The sequence below is a fragment of the Thermoascus crustaceus genome (assembly GCF_041956765.1).
Source record: "Thermoascus crustaceus strain CBS 181.67 unplaced genomic scaffold VTN00scaffold_1, whole genome shotgun sequence".
Lineage (NCBI taxonomy): Eukaryota > Fungi > Ascomycota > Eurotiomycetes > Eurotiales > Thermoascaceae > Thermoascus > Thermoascus crustaceus.
In genome coordinates, this window is record NW_027192527.1 from 2,131,201 (window position 1) to 2,143,961 (window position 12,761).

Below are 12,761 nucleotides of genomic sequence, written 5' to 3' on the forward strand. Positions count from 1 at the left end.
TCGCAATGGCTCTTGCTTCTTTCGCAACTTTTGTCAGATCCATCCACCCTTTTCAGTCTCCTTTCATCTCCTAGCCCCTCCCCTCACCAATATCGAATACTTAGTGCCTCTGTCTGTCTGTGAACGGAAGTAGACAAGCTCTGCTGCGACTTCAAACCAGTCTTATCTTTCACCTTCTTTTAAACCCGATTAGAGGAAGGCACTGCATAAGACTCTGTCTGCAGGATGTTGTTCCTTGCCTCCAGGAAGGTTTCATGGACATGGCAAGAAATTGGTGCATACCACAGAATAGCTATAGCCGGGACCTTGAAAAAAAAAACCATGGGTGTTGTTCCAATTGAGTTTCTAGGAGTCGGGTTCAAATTAATTAGCACCCCCACCACGTCTAAATGAATAGTTACCTAACCGTGGAAAGGAGATGTGTTTTCAAAATTTAGATTCCTGCTAGTTAATTGTGGAAGGGGAGATAGAGCAGCAAATATTCCATATTAGTATAAATAGGTACATCCTGCTAGGCATGTAGTAGGACCTAGGTACAGTACCTAACAGTTGAGTTTGGATTATGGATAGATCGAAAGTCTTTCAAGCTCTACTGCCTATCTTGTAGGTAGCTGATTCGGGATATTTCGTCTTTCTTTTTTAGAAACCTGAGTTTGGTGCTGCCGAAGCATCCATCCAGAACCGTATTCATGTACTGACATTCTCTAAACACGAAGGGATCGATACATTCGAATGAATTCTGTAAATGCGTTCAATCTCTGTTGCTTAAAAAGAAACTAAAAGCTCCAAGGAGGATGAGCTGCTTTTACCTAGTACTCCCCTAAGTACATGACTAATGGAGGAAGGAGGAGAACACTTCCAACCTTTAAACAGGCCTAGTGCCTAGTGGAAGGTGCTCATCGAGTTCGGAAGAGGACCCAAGGGACCCGACCCATGGAGCCAATACAACTAGATCAATTCTTTCCTGGCAGTTACTGCACATTGAAGATCAGATCATCACTACAGACAGCAGCTTGTTAATTAATAGCTGCATCCCCTCTCTCCCTCCCTCACTGAACACCCATACAATGGTATTATTCACATTGCAACTATTAACAGTAGAAGAAGATGCCCTGACACTATCATCAATCAGGCGCTAAACAAGAGAGGCAGTTCTGCTGGTCTTCAATTGAATTTACTATGGAAGAAATAAAGATATATGTATTGCTGAACACTCTGAATTCAGCAAAAAGAAGTGATAATAGTCATGATAAACCTACCTATCTACATGACGTCGAAGTGATCTCCGAGCTCACTTATCCCTCCAGGCCATCTAGTTTCAAGCAGGACCTGGGTTACCCACTGGGCTGCCTACCTATGACACCAGGATGCGCTGCGCACTTTAAAAAAGAAGAAACCAAACACGAATAGCACTGTATGAGGTGCATACCTCCTAAAATAGTTCTCGAAACTAGGTAGGTAGTAAAGTCGATCCCTGTCCCTGTCGATCAATCATCACTTAGGTAGAGATCTGATCCATCCCATGTCAGTGTCAGTGCCCCGTGCCTCATTCATCCCCATCGATTCCCCGTCTATGTACATAGCAGGAAAAAAGGAGTTCAGTTGGTTCTTTCGAAAGAGGGGTTCTGGAATAAGTGGAACCGAAAATCTACTAAGCCAGATAAACTCCCTCCGGAGGAATAGAATAGAATAGCATGTCGATCGATCGATCGACTACTGTCATTCAGTTATTGGAAATGGGGGGTCTTTTTTTTCGTGACCATCAGGGGCTTACACAGTAGTACACAGTACACCTTTGTAAGTTAGGTAGATACCGGTAACCTAGTAGATCCTAGATACTAGCACTATATATAGAGAGAGGGATTCCTATTTATGGACATTTATTGTCCTCCATTGTATTTTCCTTTTATAGGCAGTGATTACTCTGCATTCAGCAATCATGTAAGTGTCTGTTTGGTCTGGTGGTGACACGAATCACACTTTCCTGGACCTTAAAGATACCTAGATACCAGATAGAATCTTCTCTTAAGAAGAAGTTTAGAAGATAGATAAACTATTCTTTCCCCTTTCCCCTCATATGTGAATGTGTGTGTGTGTGTTGTATCCTCGCTCACTGAGAGAGAGGAAAAGGGGGACCGGAGAGAAAGGTGTTGTTAGTTGTTAGGAGAAGATCTACATACAAGATCGCCCATCCCGTCCCGTCGATCCAGAGATAGATAGATGGATCGTCGATCAATAAATCGAGGCGGCCCGACACAAGTCGCAAGTAGATCAGGTCAAGTAAGTTATCAGTTCTGCTCTGTTCCTTCCAATTACTGTACAATTGAGAAGCGCTCCCGCGTCTAGCCTAACCTTCTCAGTACAGATGGTCTAATTGCAATATACTGACACGGAACCGAGTAAGGGGCAAGAAAGAACTGTCATATTTCTCAGAGTTAGTCTGATAGATGAATCTGTTTACAGAAGTCCTTTTCTGGATTTCCCAAAAGGGGTCTATTGTACTGCATAGACACCGTAAACATCAGACAATGCTCAACGAGCAACACAGCCCCGGTAGGATGAATATACATACAATGATGCAAAATATACAAGTGAATAAAAGCTCGAAAACACACCACTTAACTCCCGACCTGTGCTCAACACCCCGATTCCACAGAGTAGCACCGTTTTTGCTTCTATAGACTTCATTGCGAACCCCAGATAACCACTCTCACGACACCATAATGTACGTACACCCCATGATCGACACCAACAGTGCCGTCGTCACAAAGGCAGCGCCGACCTTGTCCCCCGTCGTTATTGGGTCCCAGTGGATCGGAGTGTCCCCCGTCTCGGTGCCCGCTGCAGCGTTGCCCTTACTTGTCCCGCCGTGCGCGCTCGTGACTGGCCCCTTGACCCGTTTGACCAGGTTTCCTTGCACCACCTCCAGCGCAGACATCTGCTGTCCAACCCCGGTGGTCCCGTCCCAGTGTCCGAGAGTCCATTTCATGCCGCACTGCGTACCTGTATCGCCACCAGTACACTGCGCCGCTGCCGCCCTGGCGGAGGCCCCAAGCCGTGTCATGATAATGTCTTGTGTGAATGGGGCAAGCTGGGTCGTGGCTGTCATCCAGCGTGACAGGTAGGCTTTGAAGGAGAACTGATCCGTCTGACAGTCGTTGATCAGCTCACAGGCGACTTCGTACATAACATCCTTGGAGCTCTCGTTGGTGGAGAAGAAGATGTTGGCAGAGTTAAGGAGGCCGTTGATATGTTCCTTCCACTCGGCAGAGCCGTTTGTCTGCGGGTATCGTTAGTTGCTTATGTCACCGACTGGCTAACTCAATCCTTTTATAGAATTCCCCGGTTGGGGCTCGATCTTGGGGAGTCAATTGCACGTACGTAATTGTACATATTGGCAGCTCCGTGCAGGAAGACACCGTTGTTGTACGTCCACATAACATGGTTGATGGTCGTGCAGTTATTGGTATCGTCAGTACCGTCGAAAGCTTGGTATGAATCGCTGATTAGGCCGATTCTTCGCACCCAATTCCATGACTTGACTGCCCAGTCTGCATACGTTTGATTTCCAGTGTACCGTGCCAGCCGCGAGGCGATATTGAAAAAACATCCGTTCGCGATTGTATTGCGATAGTCGTACCCGTTGTTGAATGTGAAAATCTGCCACTTCAGTCCTCCTCCGCACGCCTCCGTGTTCCAACGCGCGGCCTGTTCGTTAAACACTGCTTGTACCATGGCAAGCCATTGCGGCTTGTCCTCAGGTGGGTTGGGGAAGTTCAGCTCCGCCGCAGCCATGGCGCTGAATGCCCAGAAGGACTGATCGTCGTTGCCTTCGGTCCTGGTCTGGTTCAAGGGCATGAAGTCTCCGTTCGACCCTGCCTGGTGCAACAGGGCTTGCATAGTGATGTCATTATAGGACGCGTCCCCTGTATAATACCAGTAGTCGATCAATGCTCCGAACATGGCGCCCGCTTCCCACCAATAATATGGGTCAGGAAGGTTTCCTGGGACATCGCCGGTGCGGTTTCCGGTGTAGTATTTGACCATGTCATAAGCGATGGTACTGGCCGCTTTCTTTATCGATTCTACCAGAAGCAGACATTCTGTCAGTCATATCATGGCAACCAAGCGGGGTGGCATTAGAAGACTGCCGGATCCAGGAAAGTATGAATGACGAACCATCATCATTCAGATCCAAATCAATGGCACTGGCCCCGAGGCTATACCGTGAGATAATTAGCAAGCCCAGAAGCCATGACCAGCGAAGCTTCCATGACAGCTTTTGTGAGTCCCCCATCGCCGTGAGGCCTAAGGCAAAAGAATGCGTGAGTGGGTACCGTTATTCCAGTTGCAGACCAGAAGACGCTGATAGATGCGTAAGTGAAAAACACGATGTTGTTATTCTTCAGGACAAGGGGACAGGAGCCCAGCAGCGAATGGGCACTCGAGGATACGTCTCACAACCGGTAAGTAGCGAACTGGATGCAGCAGCCCCTGGGAAGACAGCCGGTTAGTTCTAACGTTCGGGAGAAGTAGTTCTCATTTTCAATAATTCGCGCATCGCCATGCAAATAACGGTAAGTCCAGTAAGTATGTAGTTATGATCAAGGAAAAGCCCGTAAAAGGAGCAATCAGGAGAGAAAGTGAGGTTAACTTTCTTGCAGGCCTTTTCCAACAATTGATCGACGCTATGTCTTACTATTGCTAAGGGGAATAGCGGCACGCAGTTGTCGGCGACATGCCGCCGTGAGCGCCAGCCTGATCAATCTTCACGTTGTTGGTGGCTCGAGGGCGCCGTTAATTAGTATCATTAGCTGGTCTCGACTTTCGCCGACAGGACCCACGGAGGTCCGACACGCGAATGGCAGCCAGAAGAGACGTTTCGGAGCGCTCCGTAGTTCAGGCTAAGCTCTGCTAAGCCTTCGCTAAGCTTTCCGTACGTACAGGAAGTACGTAGTGCCAGCGTGCGCAACGACGTATTCTGCCAGAGATGCCGCGCGGAAAGACGCCGTGGACGCGTGGCTTGCATGAAGATGATGCCGAAGGATTCTCATGTCTGGTATCTCGTACGGAGAGAGGGGAGATCTGGATCTGGTCGAGGGCGCAACAGCGGCAGTCGTGGCCCCCGAGAGGGAAAGTGGGTGTGAGGTCGGTCTTTGTGTGCGGCCTATTATTAGGCGCTGTGCAGCGTGTGCACAGTGCAAGTGCTTTATTCTCGGATCGCCGTGCCGGATACCCACGCGTTCCTGGAGGGACCACGAGGGGCTGCTGCTACTAGTTGCAAATCTTCCGAGCAGAGCATGTTGATCAAGTAGATCCTGTGTGTTGTCGACCAGAAGATCTCATCATCCTTTAGATACAACTCCTATATGCTGGTTCCAAGGTTCGTCGTCCTTATCACGCGCTGAATCGCTGAGGGGCCCGTCATCGCCCATGGACCCTCAAAGAGAACCAGACAGCCACTGCCATAACGCCTGCTGGGGACACCTTGATTGAACCCCTGTATTCGTTTTTCTTTCACTTGAGATATTTATCACCCTTAGGCCTCTGTTAATCGAGAAAAAAAAGGAAAGAAACATAGAGCCCGTAAAGGTACTGAAAATCGAAGGTCAAAGGGAAGAAAAGAAGTCTTGTAATGATTGTCATGCCCCCATTAGCAATGCAAGTATACATGAACCCCTTCCTCGTGCAAATCTGATAAGCATCCTTCGGGATCGCTATCAACAGGGACCCTCTACAGGCGCCCCACGCTCAGATACGATACTCAGGTGGTTCCTGATAAGTTCACTTGAGCTCTCACCTGCCGAAAACTGCTAGGACGAAGCAAAGAGATCTGTAATAAGGGGCAAAGATAAGTCGAAGATTATTCATTCCATTCCATATATTAATTATTACAGCAGTGGGCACCCCCCAGCGCTCCGTATCCTAACATAGCCCAACCTAAAACCTAGCCTAGCATAACTGTCACCTTGCAATTAACATGACATAACCGCATATGTATCATTCGACCTTTGTCCGGAAAAGCTGGATCTGCGATCCACCGGTCGACTTGACCCAACGGATTAACCAGCACAGGTTTAAAAAAGTTATATAGAACAACGGGGTGAAGGAAAGCGTGGAGAAGAGAAAAAAAAACGAGAACGGACACACAAGAATTTTGTATCAGCTACTGGCTTGCCTACCAAGCCACCATTGCGTTTAGCATGAGCCTGACGTGATTTTGGGCATTCAAGTTGCGGTTGGGCGACACGTTCGTAACGAGTGTGGATAGAATCAAGAGAAGGTCGACGGGAGCATCCAAGGAAGCTTTAAGAGATTCGGGAGGAGCTGATAATAACATCGTCGTGAGGCTGCGTAATGCCGCGTATGAGCGGCTTTTGATCGATCGTGAGAACAGGAGGGAGAAGAGAGCGGACGAGAAGGGAAGTCATTAGACCAAATGAAGAACGAGCGAAATAGGACATTCAGCCACCCGCAATGGTAGGAACTAGAGTCAACGAAGCATTGACGCCTTCAAGTCACGCTGCAAGCGGGTCTCTTGGATCCCTCTCCTCTTCGCGGCCTCTTTGTTCTCCGTTGGCGCCTTGGTTGACACTCTCGTCATCGCCATCTACCGCTTCTCCATCATCACTCCGCTGGTAGGACGCATGCTGGTCGGCGGGGACCCACGAATCTCGGTCTCCCCTCATTGGCTGGTCCTGACCGGAGAGGTCGACTCCCTCACGGTTCTTGGACATGGTATTGCGGCGACGTTGAGAGAGGGTGCGGGAGCGACTGGACAAGCTCGACCTGACCTGGGCTTTGGATGTCACCCAGTTTGTCAGAGCATCCTCGCAGTCTTGGATGATAGCCTTGCTGGCTTCGTAACCGTCGTAAGCCTGGCGAGTTTCACCGGGAGTGACGGGAGTATCATCGATGAGATCCAGGAGGTGCTTGCCGTAGCCCGCAATGATGGCCACCTTCTCGCAGTGTTCGCGGAGCGCATCAAACTGGTATGAGAAGGCAGCCTTCAGTTTCTCCCGGGTGATGTTTGACAGCTGAGCTTCTGCGACAAGGGACTCTGCTTCCGCGCGGACAAGCTCCTGCTCGAGAACGACGATGCGGGGAGAGTTTGGCTCCTTGTATTTGAGCTTGGCGATCTCGTCTGTGATCTTCTGTTTGCCTATAATGGGACACGTCAGAACCTCAGCAGAATGAGGCAAACGGTATAGTAAACTCACGGTCTCTGCTGGGCTGCACGGAAGCCTCGATGTTGCGGATGCTCTTGATGGTGATACGGTACTGGTCATAGCGGTCGACGAACTGGTCTTCGAGCTCTCCGATCTCGTAGATCAGAACGCCCAACTTGTCCGTCACGTCCGAGACGTCGTCGTCGCAATTCTCTCCCCAGAGCGAGAGTTGTTGCTGGATAAGGTAATCGCATGAGCTTCGAGAGCTTCGTTATATATCTTTCGGAGTCTCTTATGACATACCGCGACTTCCATTCTCTCCCGTCCAACCAGTTCCATGCTGCGCATGACGTTCTTCTCCATCTTCACAAGCTGCGACAGCTTCTTAGCAAGATCAGGTCCAAACGCGCCGGCGGTCTGTCTACGGAATGCATGGCCTGTAGAGTTGCCTTGTCAGTTACTACCTGATCCGTACTCTAGCTCCAAGAAATCAGAAAGATGGCGCGGTCGACGTCCAACATAGCCCCAGCGATTGATGCGCGAGTGTCCAAAAACGAGGCACCATTGGCTGCCAATCGTATTTCCCAGCGCACGATATCAAGGATGGGGTCTAAGACTCACCAAAACTACTTCTCCCGAACAGCCTTCCAGTCTTGGTGGAAGAGGGCGGAGGAGGTGGGTTCTCGATCTGCGACGCCGTCGGGGCGCGCGTCTGGCGCATCGAGTACGTGCGGTGCATGATGGACGATCGTTCTGCACAGAGTGGTGTCGATGGAGTTGCGATGGAGGGATTGGTGAGGAGGTGGACGTCTTGAATGAAGCGCTGGAGCGATAAGCGGTCCGATTGCTGCGCAGTGGTGACGTGAGAGGAGGGGTGGTCACGATGCGACGGGTGAGAGACACCTGGACGGGGGCCGGCAACGCAAGCAGGCCGAAGCAGCAACAACTCCCTTCCTTTCCGCCAGGAAAATCAGGTCCGTGAGAAATCCCGGATACCAGGACTTCCAGAGACTCCGGAACCCGGTGGATGGATGATATAAGAAGCTATGATGAGTCTTCCGTCCTCGAGCTGTACATCCAGCAGAGCCGCGCGGTGACGTCGTGTCGCTCGGCTAGCATGCCCGATGCGGCGGCGGGCCAGTCTGGGCGGAGACGGAGATGGAGACGCGATGGGAGGAAGTGGTCCCGACCGGTCTGTCTGGACGAAACGCGGGGGTCTCTCAGATCAGATACAGGCCTGGATTTTGCGGGCAGCAGATAGCAGAGGAGAGATGCTCAGACGCCGCAGGGGATCTTCTGCAGAGACGCGGGTGGCAGGAGACCTGCAGGTGCCAGCAAGCAGTCGCTGTAGCTCCTCCAGGGCCAGACATTTCCTGGCCAGCCTTAGGCACGGTCTTGCTCAACCTTGCTCTCTGCTTCTCCACCGACGTCAACGGTCGATGTCTCGTCGCAGACGTCACCACTCTTCAGCGCAGGCTTTCGGGCAACATTCTTGCTTCCTGGGCTTCATCTGAACTGGAGGAATACGGCAATTGATCGGCAACGAGATTTGGAAATAGCACGCCGAGTCCATGCCTCTCTCCTATGACGCGATTGCAAGGAACTGCCGTCCTCTGTTCTGCGGATCAGAGAGAGGGTCCAGCCCGATAGCAACGCCCAATGATCGGAGCTCCCAGCTCTCCTCCACAGCCCAAAGGATCAGCCTTACAGATCTCCAGGAGCACCCATGTTAACTAATTCCACATGGGGCTCCCGGATTTGGCGATCTCACAGTTTTATTCGCAAAGACCAGAGCCGCTTGTCGCATCGTTGCACCGCCACGCTCAGCTCCATGTATATTAAGATTTGAGCTATTACTCCGTATAACTATGCAGTAGATACTATAGGTAGTCTATAATTGTTACATCCCATAACTCCTCGTCAGTAATCATATAGTAGTCGCAAAGTATTCATCACTCCGTGCCTCGTGCGGTTCTGCGTCTCTTGGTTGTAGAGTTGCCACCAGTGTCGTTCGTGGGAGACCGTCCCTTTCTGGCGGGCGCCCGCCTCTTACCCCTCTTATTTGACGTGTTGGTCTCATCTCCATCCGTGTCTGCAGACTTCTCTTCGTCCCCGTCGAGATCTGCTTGTTGCGGATGATTCCTGGACTCGGCCTCCTGCCGTAACCGACTGAACGCCTTCTCCATCCGGCTTCTACCCTCGGGTCGTACCCGTGGGGCAAAGGCACCGGCCCCCTGAGGACCGCTGAAGAAGCTGGTGATATTGGACTGCGTCCCTTCCTGCTCCCTTCGGTTCATGTCGCGGATGACAGGGACTAGAACCTCGTCGGTCCGTTCCTGACTCCACCCGATTGTCGCCATGAGGAAATTTCTCAGCCCGTTCAGATCAGGCACACCCCATTGGAATGGAGAAGGATCGGAATCAACTTCAGGTTCCAGATATGCGATGTCAACACGGCTGTCCGGGAAGGATGGAGGAAGGAAAAGTTTCGATATGTTCTTCTTGAATTTCTTGCGGAACGCAGCGTGCGGGTCATCCGGGATTTGGACGCCCTGCTGGACCTGCGTCCACCAGTCCCGGAACTCTTCCAGGGTGTTGAACTCGGTCAGGATCTCCAACGCAGTGACGGGGCCAACCCCAGGAATTCCTTCCGTGTAGTCACTGCCCAGGAGATGGGCGAAGCGGATGAGCTTCTTGCGGTCCAGCGCGTACTCCTTTTCCAGATCAGACGCGAGGTAGCACTCGACGTACTTGCTCTGGTTGAACATGTTCTTGTAGACACGGGTACCGCCAAAAAGGAAGATGTCACTATCATCTGTGACAATCCCGTCGACCAGCCCTAGAGAGACAAGCTTCGCGCATTGCGCTTCAGCTTCCATAGGAGCAGTGATATACGGCAGCCCAAAGAGCCTTAGCAACTGCTGGCACTCAGTGATCATAATCTGAGATACCTCGTCAGCATCTCTGCGATCCTTCTTCTGCTGAGACCGCAGCTGTTTGAGCTCTCTCTCGTAGTCAATAGCATTCTCAGCCTGTGTTTTCGAGTTCAGACTCGACGCAAACCGTGCATGCTCCTCTGCTTCAGCTGCAAGCTGTCGCATTAAATCTTCGTCTTCAGGATCCGAGAAATGACCGTCATCCTCGACAAAGAGAGAGTCCTGTTGGTCATCCACAGATCCGGGTCCAAACTCAAATTTGGCTGGGGCAGCCATGTTCGAGCTAGCTGGCACCTCTGGCGTCCTGCCTGTAGGCTGTATCTCAACATCTTCAAATTCAGGTGATGGCGATGGCCCTTCACGTAGAGCCGGTTTCTCCGTTACGTTAACTGCCTCCTTTTTTCGTGGCACTGAATGAGAGGCAGCTTCCTCATCAGTAGCCTCCCATTCGTAAACTTGTTCGTCTTCGGATTCCTTGGCCGTAGACCCAAGAAATTGAGAAGTTTCTGGCTGGACCGTATTCGATACAGTTGAAGCTTCATGGTCCATCTCTATCTTATAGAACGTCTCTTCCGCCCTGATTAACGACTCGTCCATCTTTTCCTCCGCTTGAACGGCTGGAGGTTCCTCGTCGGCCTCCAGGTCGATGACTTTCGAGTTTGGGATCTTGTCCACATCAATGACATCAGGAGACTTATGGTCCTTCAGGAACTGATGATGAGGAGTCATTGCCATATCTCGATATCTCTCCACAGAGTCATCATTGATTTCTTCGCTAATGAAATCTTTTTTTAACCCCCCTTCTCCTGAGAACCAAGGCGGTAAAGGCAGTTTCTTTTCAGGCGCCTGTTGGGGTTCTCTTTCAAACCCACCAGCGTCTTCATCAATATCTGCACCCTGTGGCTTTTCTGCAGCTGATGACTTGCGGGTCTTGAGAGGCTCGAACGGCAGTGGGCCGTCGAAGGGATGCTGCGCTACGAAACTGGGAACCGCAGATTGTGGTTTTGGGACACCTTTTGACCTTTTGGATCTTGCCAAGGCAGCTGTAAAGTCCATATCATCATCGTCACTCTCAGGAACAGAACCAGCCATGTGCTCCTTAGGCGGTGACTGAGCAGCACCAGAGTCGACTGGAGGCGCGTCAACAATGAGGTCCTCCTTGGGAGATTCCAACGACATCTCAATTGCTCTACGAAGATGTTCATCTTCGCTATCGGCTTGTTCCTCGAAAAGAGCATCGAAATTTGCATCCCGAGGGTTCTGCTGGCTCTCTGCGAAGCTGCTCTCAACGAAAAGTTCTTGCTCGACACGGCTCTGTCTCGCAGCCGCTTCGCGTCGTGCATCATATATAGCCCTTCTTTTCTCAGTGATTTCGAGGACACGCTGCTCAATCGCTTCATCAAAGACCCCCTCTTGAAAGAAAGGAAGCTTTGGAAGCCTGTTCAGCCCTTCAACAGGGACGTCTTCAAAATCATCAGACTCGTCCTCCGACTTGTCCTCTGTTGTTTTGAATACATCCTGCTGTCCGTACTTTTCGACGTCGATTGGCTTATCTCTCCGACCCTCGTTCTTGTTGCTCACCACACCTAATGCCCATCCACCCTCGACCTCACTATCCTTCACCAAGACATATTCCTTGCCACGTTCTCCAGCAATTCTCTGACCAGAGCTCATGATATCGCCTCCGTTCATACCGTTGATGTTCATCAATCGTTGTGTAAGGTCATTGCGTTCTTTAACACGTTCGATCTGAAATTTCGAAAATGCCATGCGATCAGGAAACATTGTATCCAGTTGCTCCTTAGAATACCCCATTCGCAATCGGCTGCGAAGCCTAGCGGCATTAAGGATATTGTAGCGGTCGGTGGCAGGCAAGCTTTGAAAGAATGGGCTGTCAAAGTCGATCTTGGAGAAGTCGTAGATATTGATATCTTCTCCGGAGTGAAATTGCCGCGCATATTCCTCAAGCTCCTCGTGTGACATTATCCGTGGGTCATTAGGTGCACCCATCTCTTCGAGTGAAACCTCCAGCTCCGGAAGATGATACGCATCCTTCTTCCGAAATTGGCGGTTCTGGCGCTTCTCCTTCTCCGTCATGAATGCCTCATCCACATAAACCGGATTGTCTGGTACTTCCTCTTCTCGCTGTCTCCGTGAATCCTTGCGCTTAGCTTCTTCTTCCTCAGCCCTCCTCTGCATTTGGACCGCCAGCAGTCTCCCAGCAGTCCTGACGGCATCCTCCCTCCGGCCTTCTCGTCTCTTCTTCCTCGCAGCTATGGTTTGTCGTTTCAGTATAGGCGCTCCACCGTCGAAAACGAAGACCGGCTTTATTCCAAAATAGAGCAGTTTGCATATGCGGCGAAAGAAGCCAACGACATGTGCATTGCGAAGCGCGTTGCCTTCCTTATCGCGCACGGCTTTCAAAAATTGATATATCCAAATCGACGCGTCGACGGCGAGTCTTTTCTTATTGAGAGTTTCAAGCTTGATCGGCCGCGCGCATGGCTGGACGACCGTCCAGAGTCCGGTGACACCCATGGCGACGGGAGATCGGTTCGCAGCGGAAGGTCAAGGCGTGGAGACACGATGTGCCCATTTCATTCAAAAGCAGGCAGGTTAACCGCCATAAAATGGCGACTTCACCCCTACCAACTGC

At 50.9% G+C, this 12,761-nt stretch overlaps 4 protein-coding genes across 4 annotated transcripts; 1 reads left to right on the forward strand and 3 right to left on the reverse strand.

The window, feature by feature from the left end:
* Window positions 1-2,710: 2,710 nt before the first annotated feature.
* VTN00DRAFT_757 (uncharacterized protein) lies at window positions 2,711-5,054 on the reverse strand (the record flags this gene model as incomplete). The annotated part of the gene is made up of 4 exons (XM_069434327.1): window positions 2,711-3,280; window positions 3,382-4,085; window positions 4,180-4,220; window positions 4,945-5,054. The coding sequence occupies 4 exons, from the start codon at window positions 5,052-5,054 to the stop codon at window positions 2,711-2,713; spliced, it is 1,425 nt and encodes a 474-aa protein (XP_069291464.1).
* Window positions 5,055-5,995: 941 nt separating this feature from the next.
* Window positions 5,996-6,434, forward strand: VTN00DRAFT_758 (uncharacterized protein; the record flags this gene model as incomplete). Its single annotated transcript, XM_069434338.1, has 2 exons — window positions 5,996-6,085; window positions 6,234-6,434. 2 exons carry the CDS (start codon window positions 5,996-5,998, stop codon window positions 6,432-6,434), a joined length of 291 nt encoding a protein of 96 aa, XP_069291465.1.
* An 84-nt stretch (window positions 6,435-6,518) lies between these two features.
* VTN00DRAFT_759 (uncharacterized protein) lies at window positions 6,519-7,908 on the reverse strand (the record flags this gene model as incomplete). The annotated part of the gene is made up of 4 exons (XM_069434349.1): window positions 6,519-7,162; window positions 7,221-7,404; window positions 7,473-7,606; window positions 7,791-7,908. The coding sequence occupies 4 exons, from the start codon at window positions 7,906-7,908 to the stop codon at window positions 6,519-6,521; spliced, it is 1,080 nt and encodes a 359-aa protein (XP_069291466.1).
* A 1,213-nt stretch (window positions 7,909-9,121) lies between these two features.
* Window positions 9,122-12,643, reverse strand: VTN00DRAFT_760 (uncharacterized protein; the record flags this gene model as incomplete). The annotated part of the gene is made up of 1 exon (XM_069434361.1): window positions 9,122-12,643. One exon carries the CDS (start codon window positions 12,641-12,643, stop codon window positions 9,122-9,124), a length of 3,522 nt encoding a protein of 1,173 aa, XP_069291467.1.
* Window positions 12,644-12,761: the final 118 nt, after the last annotated feature.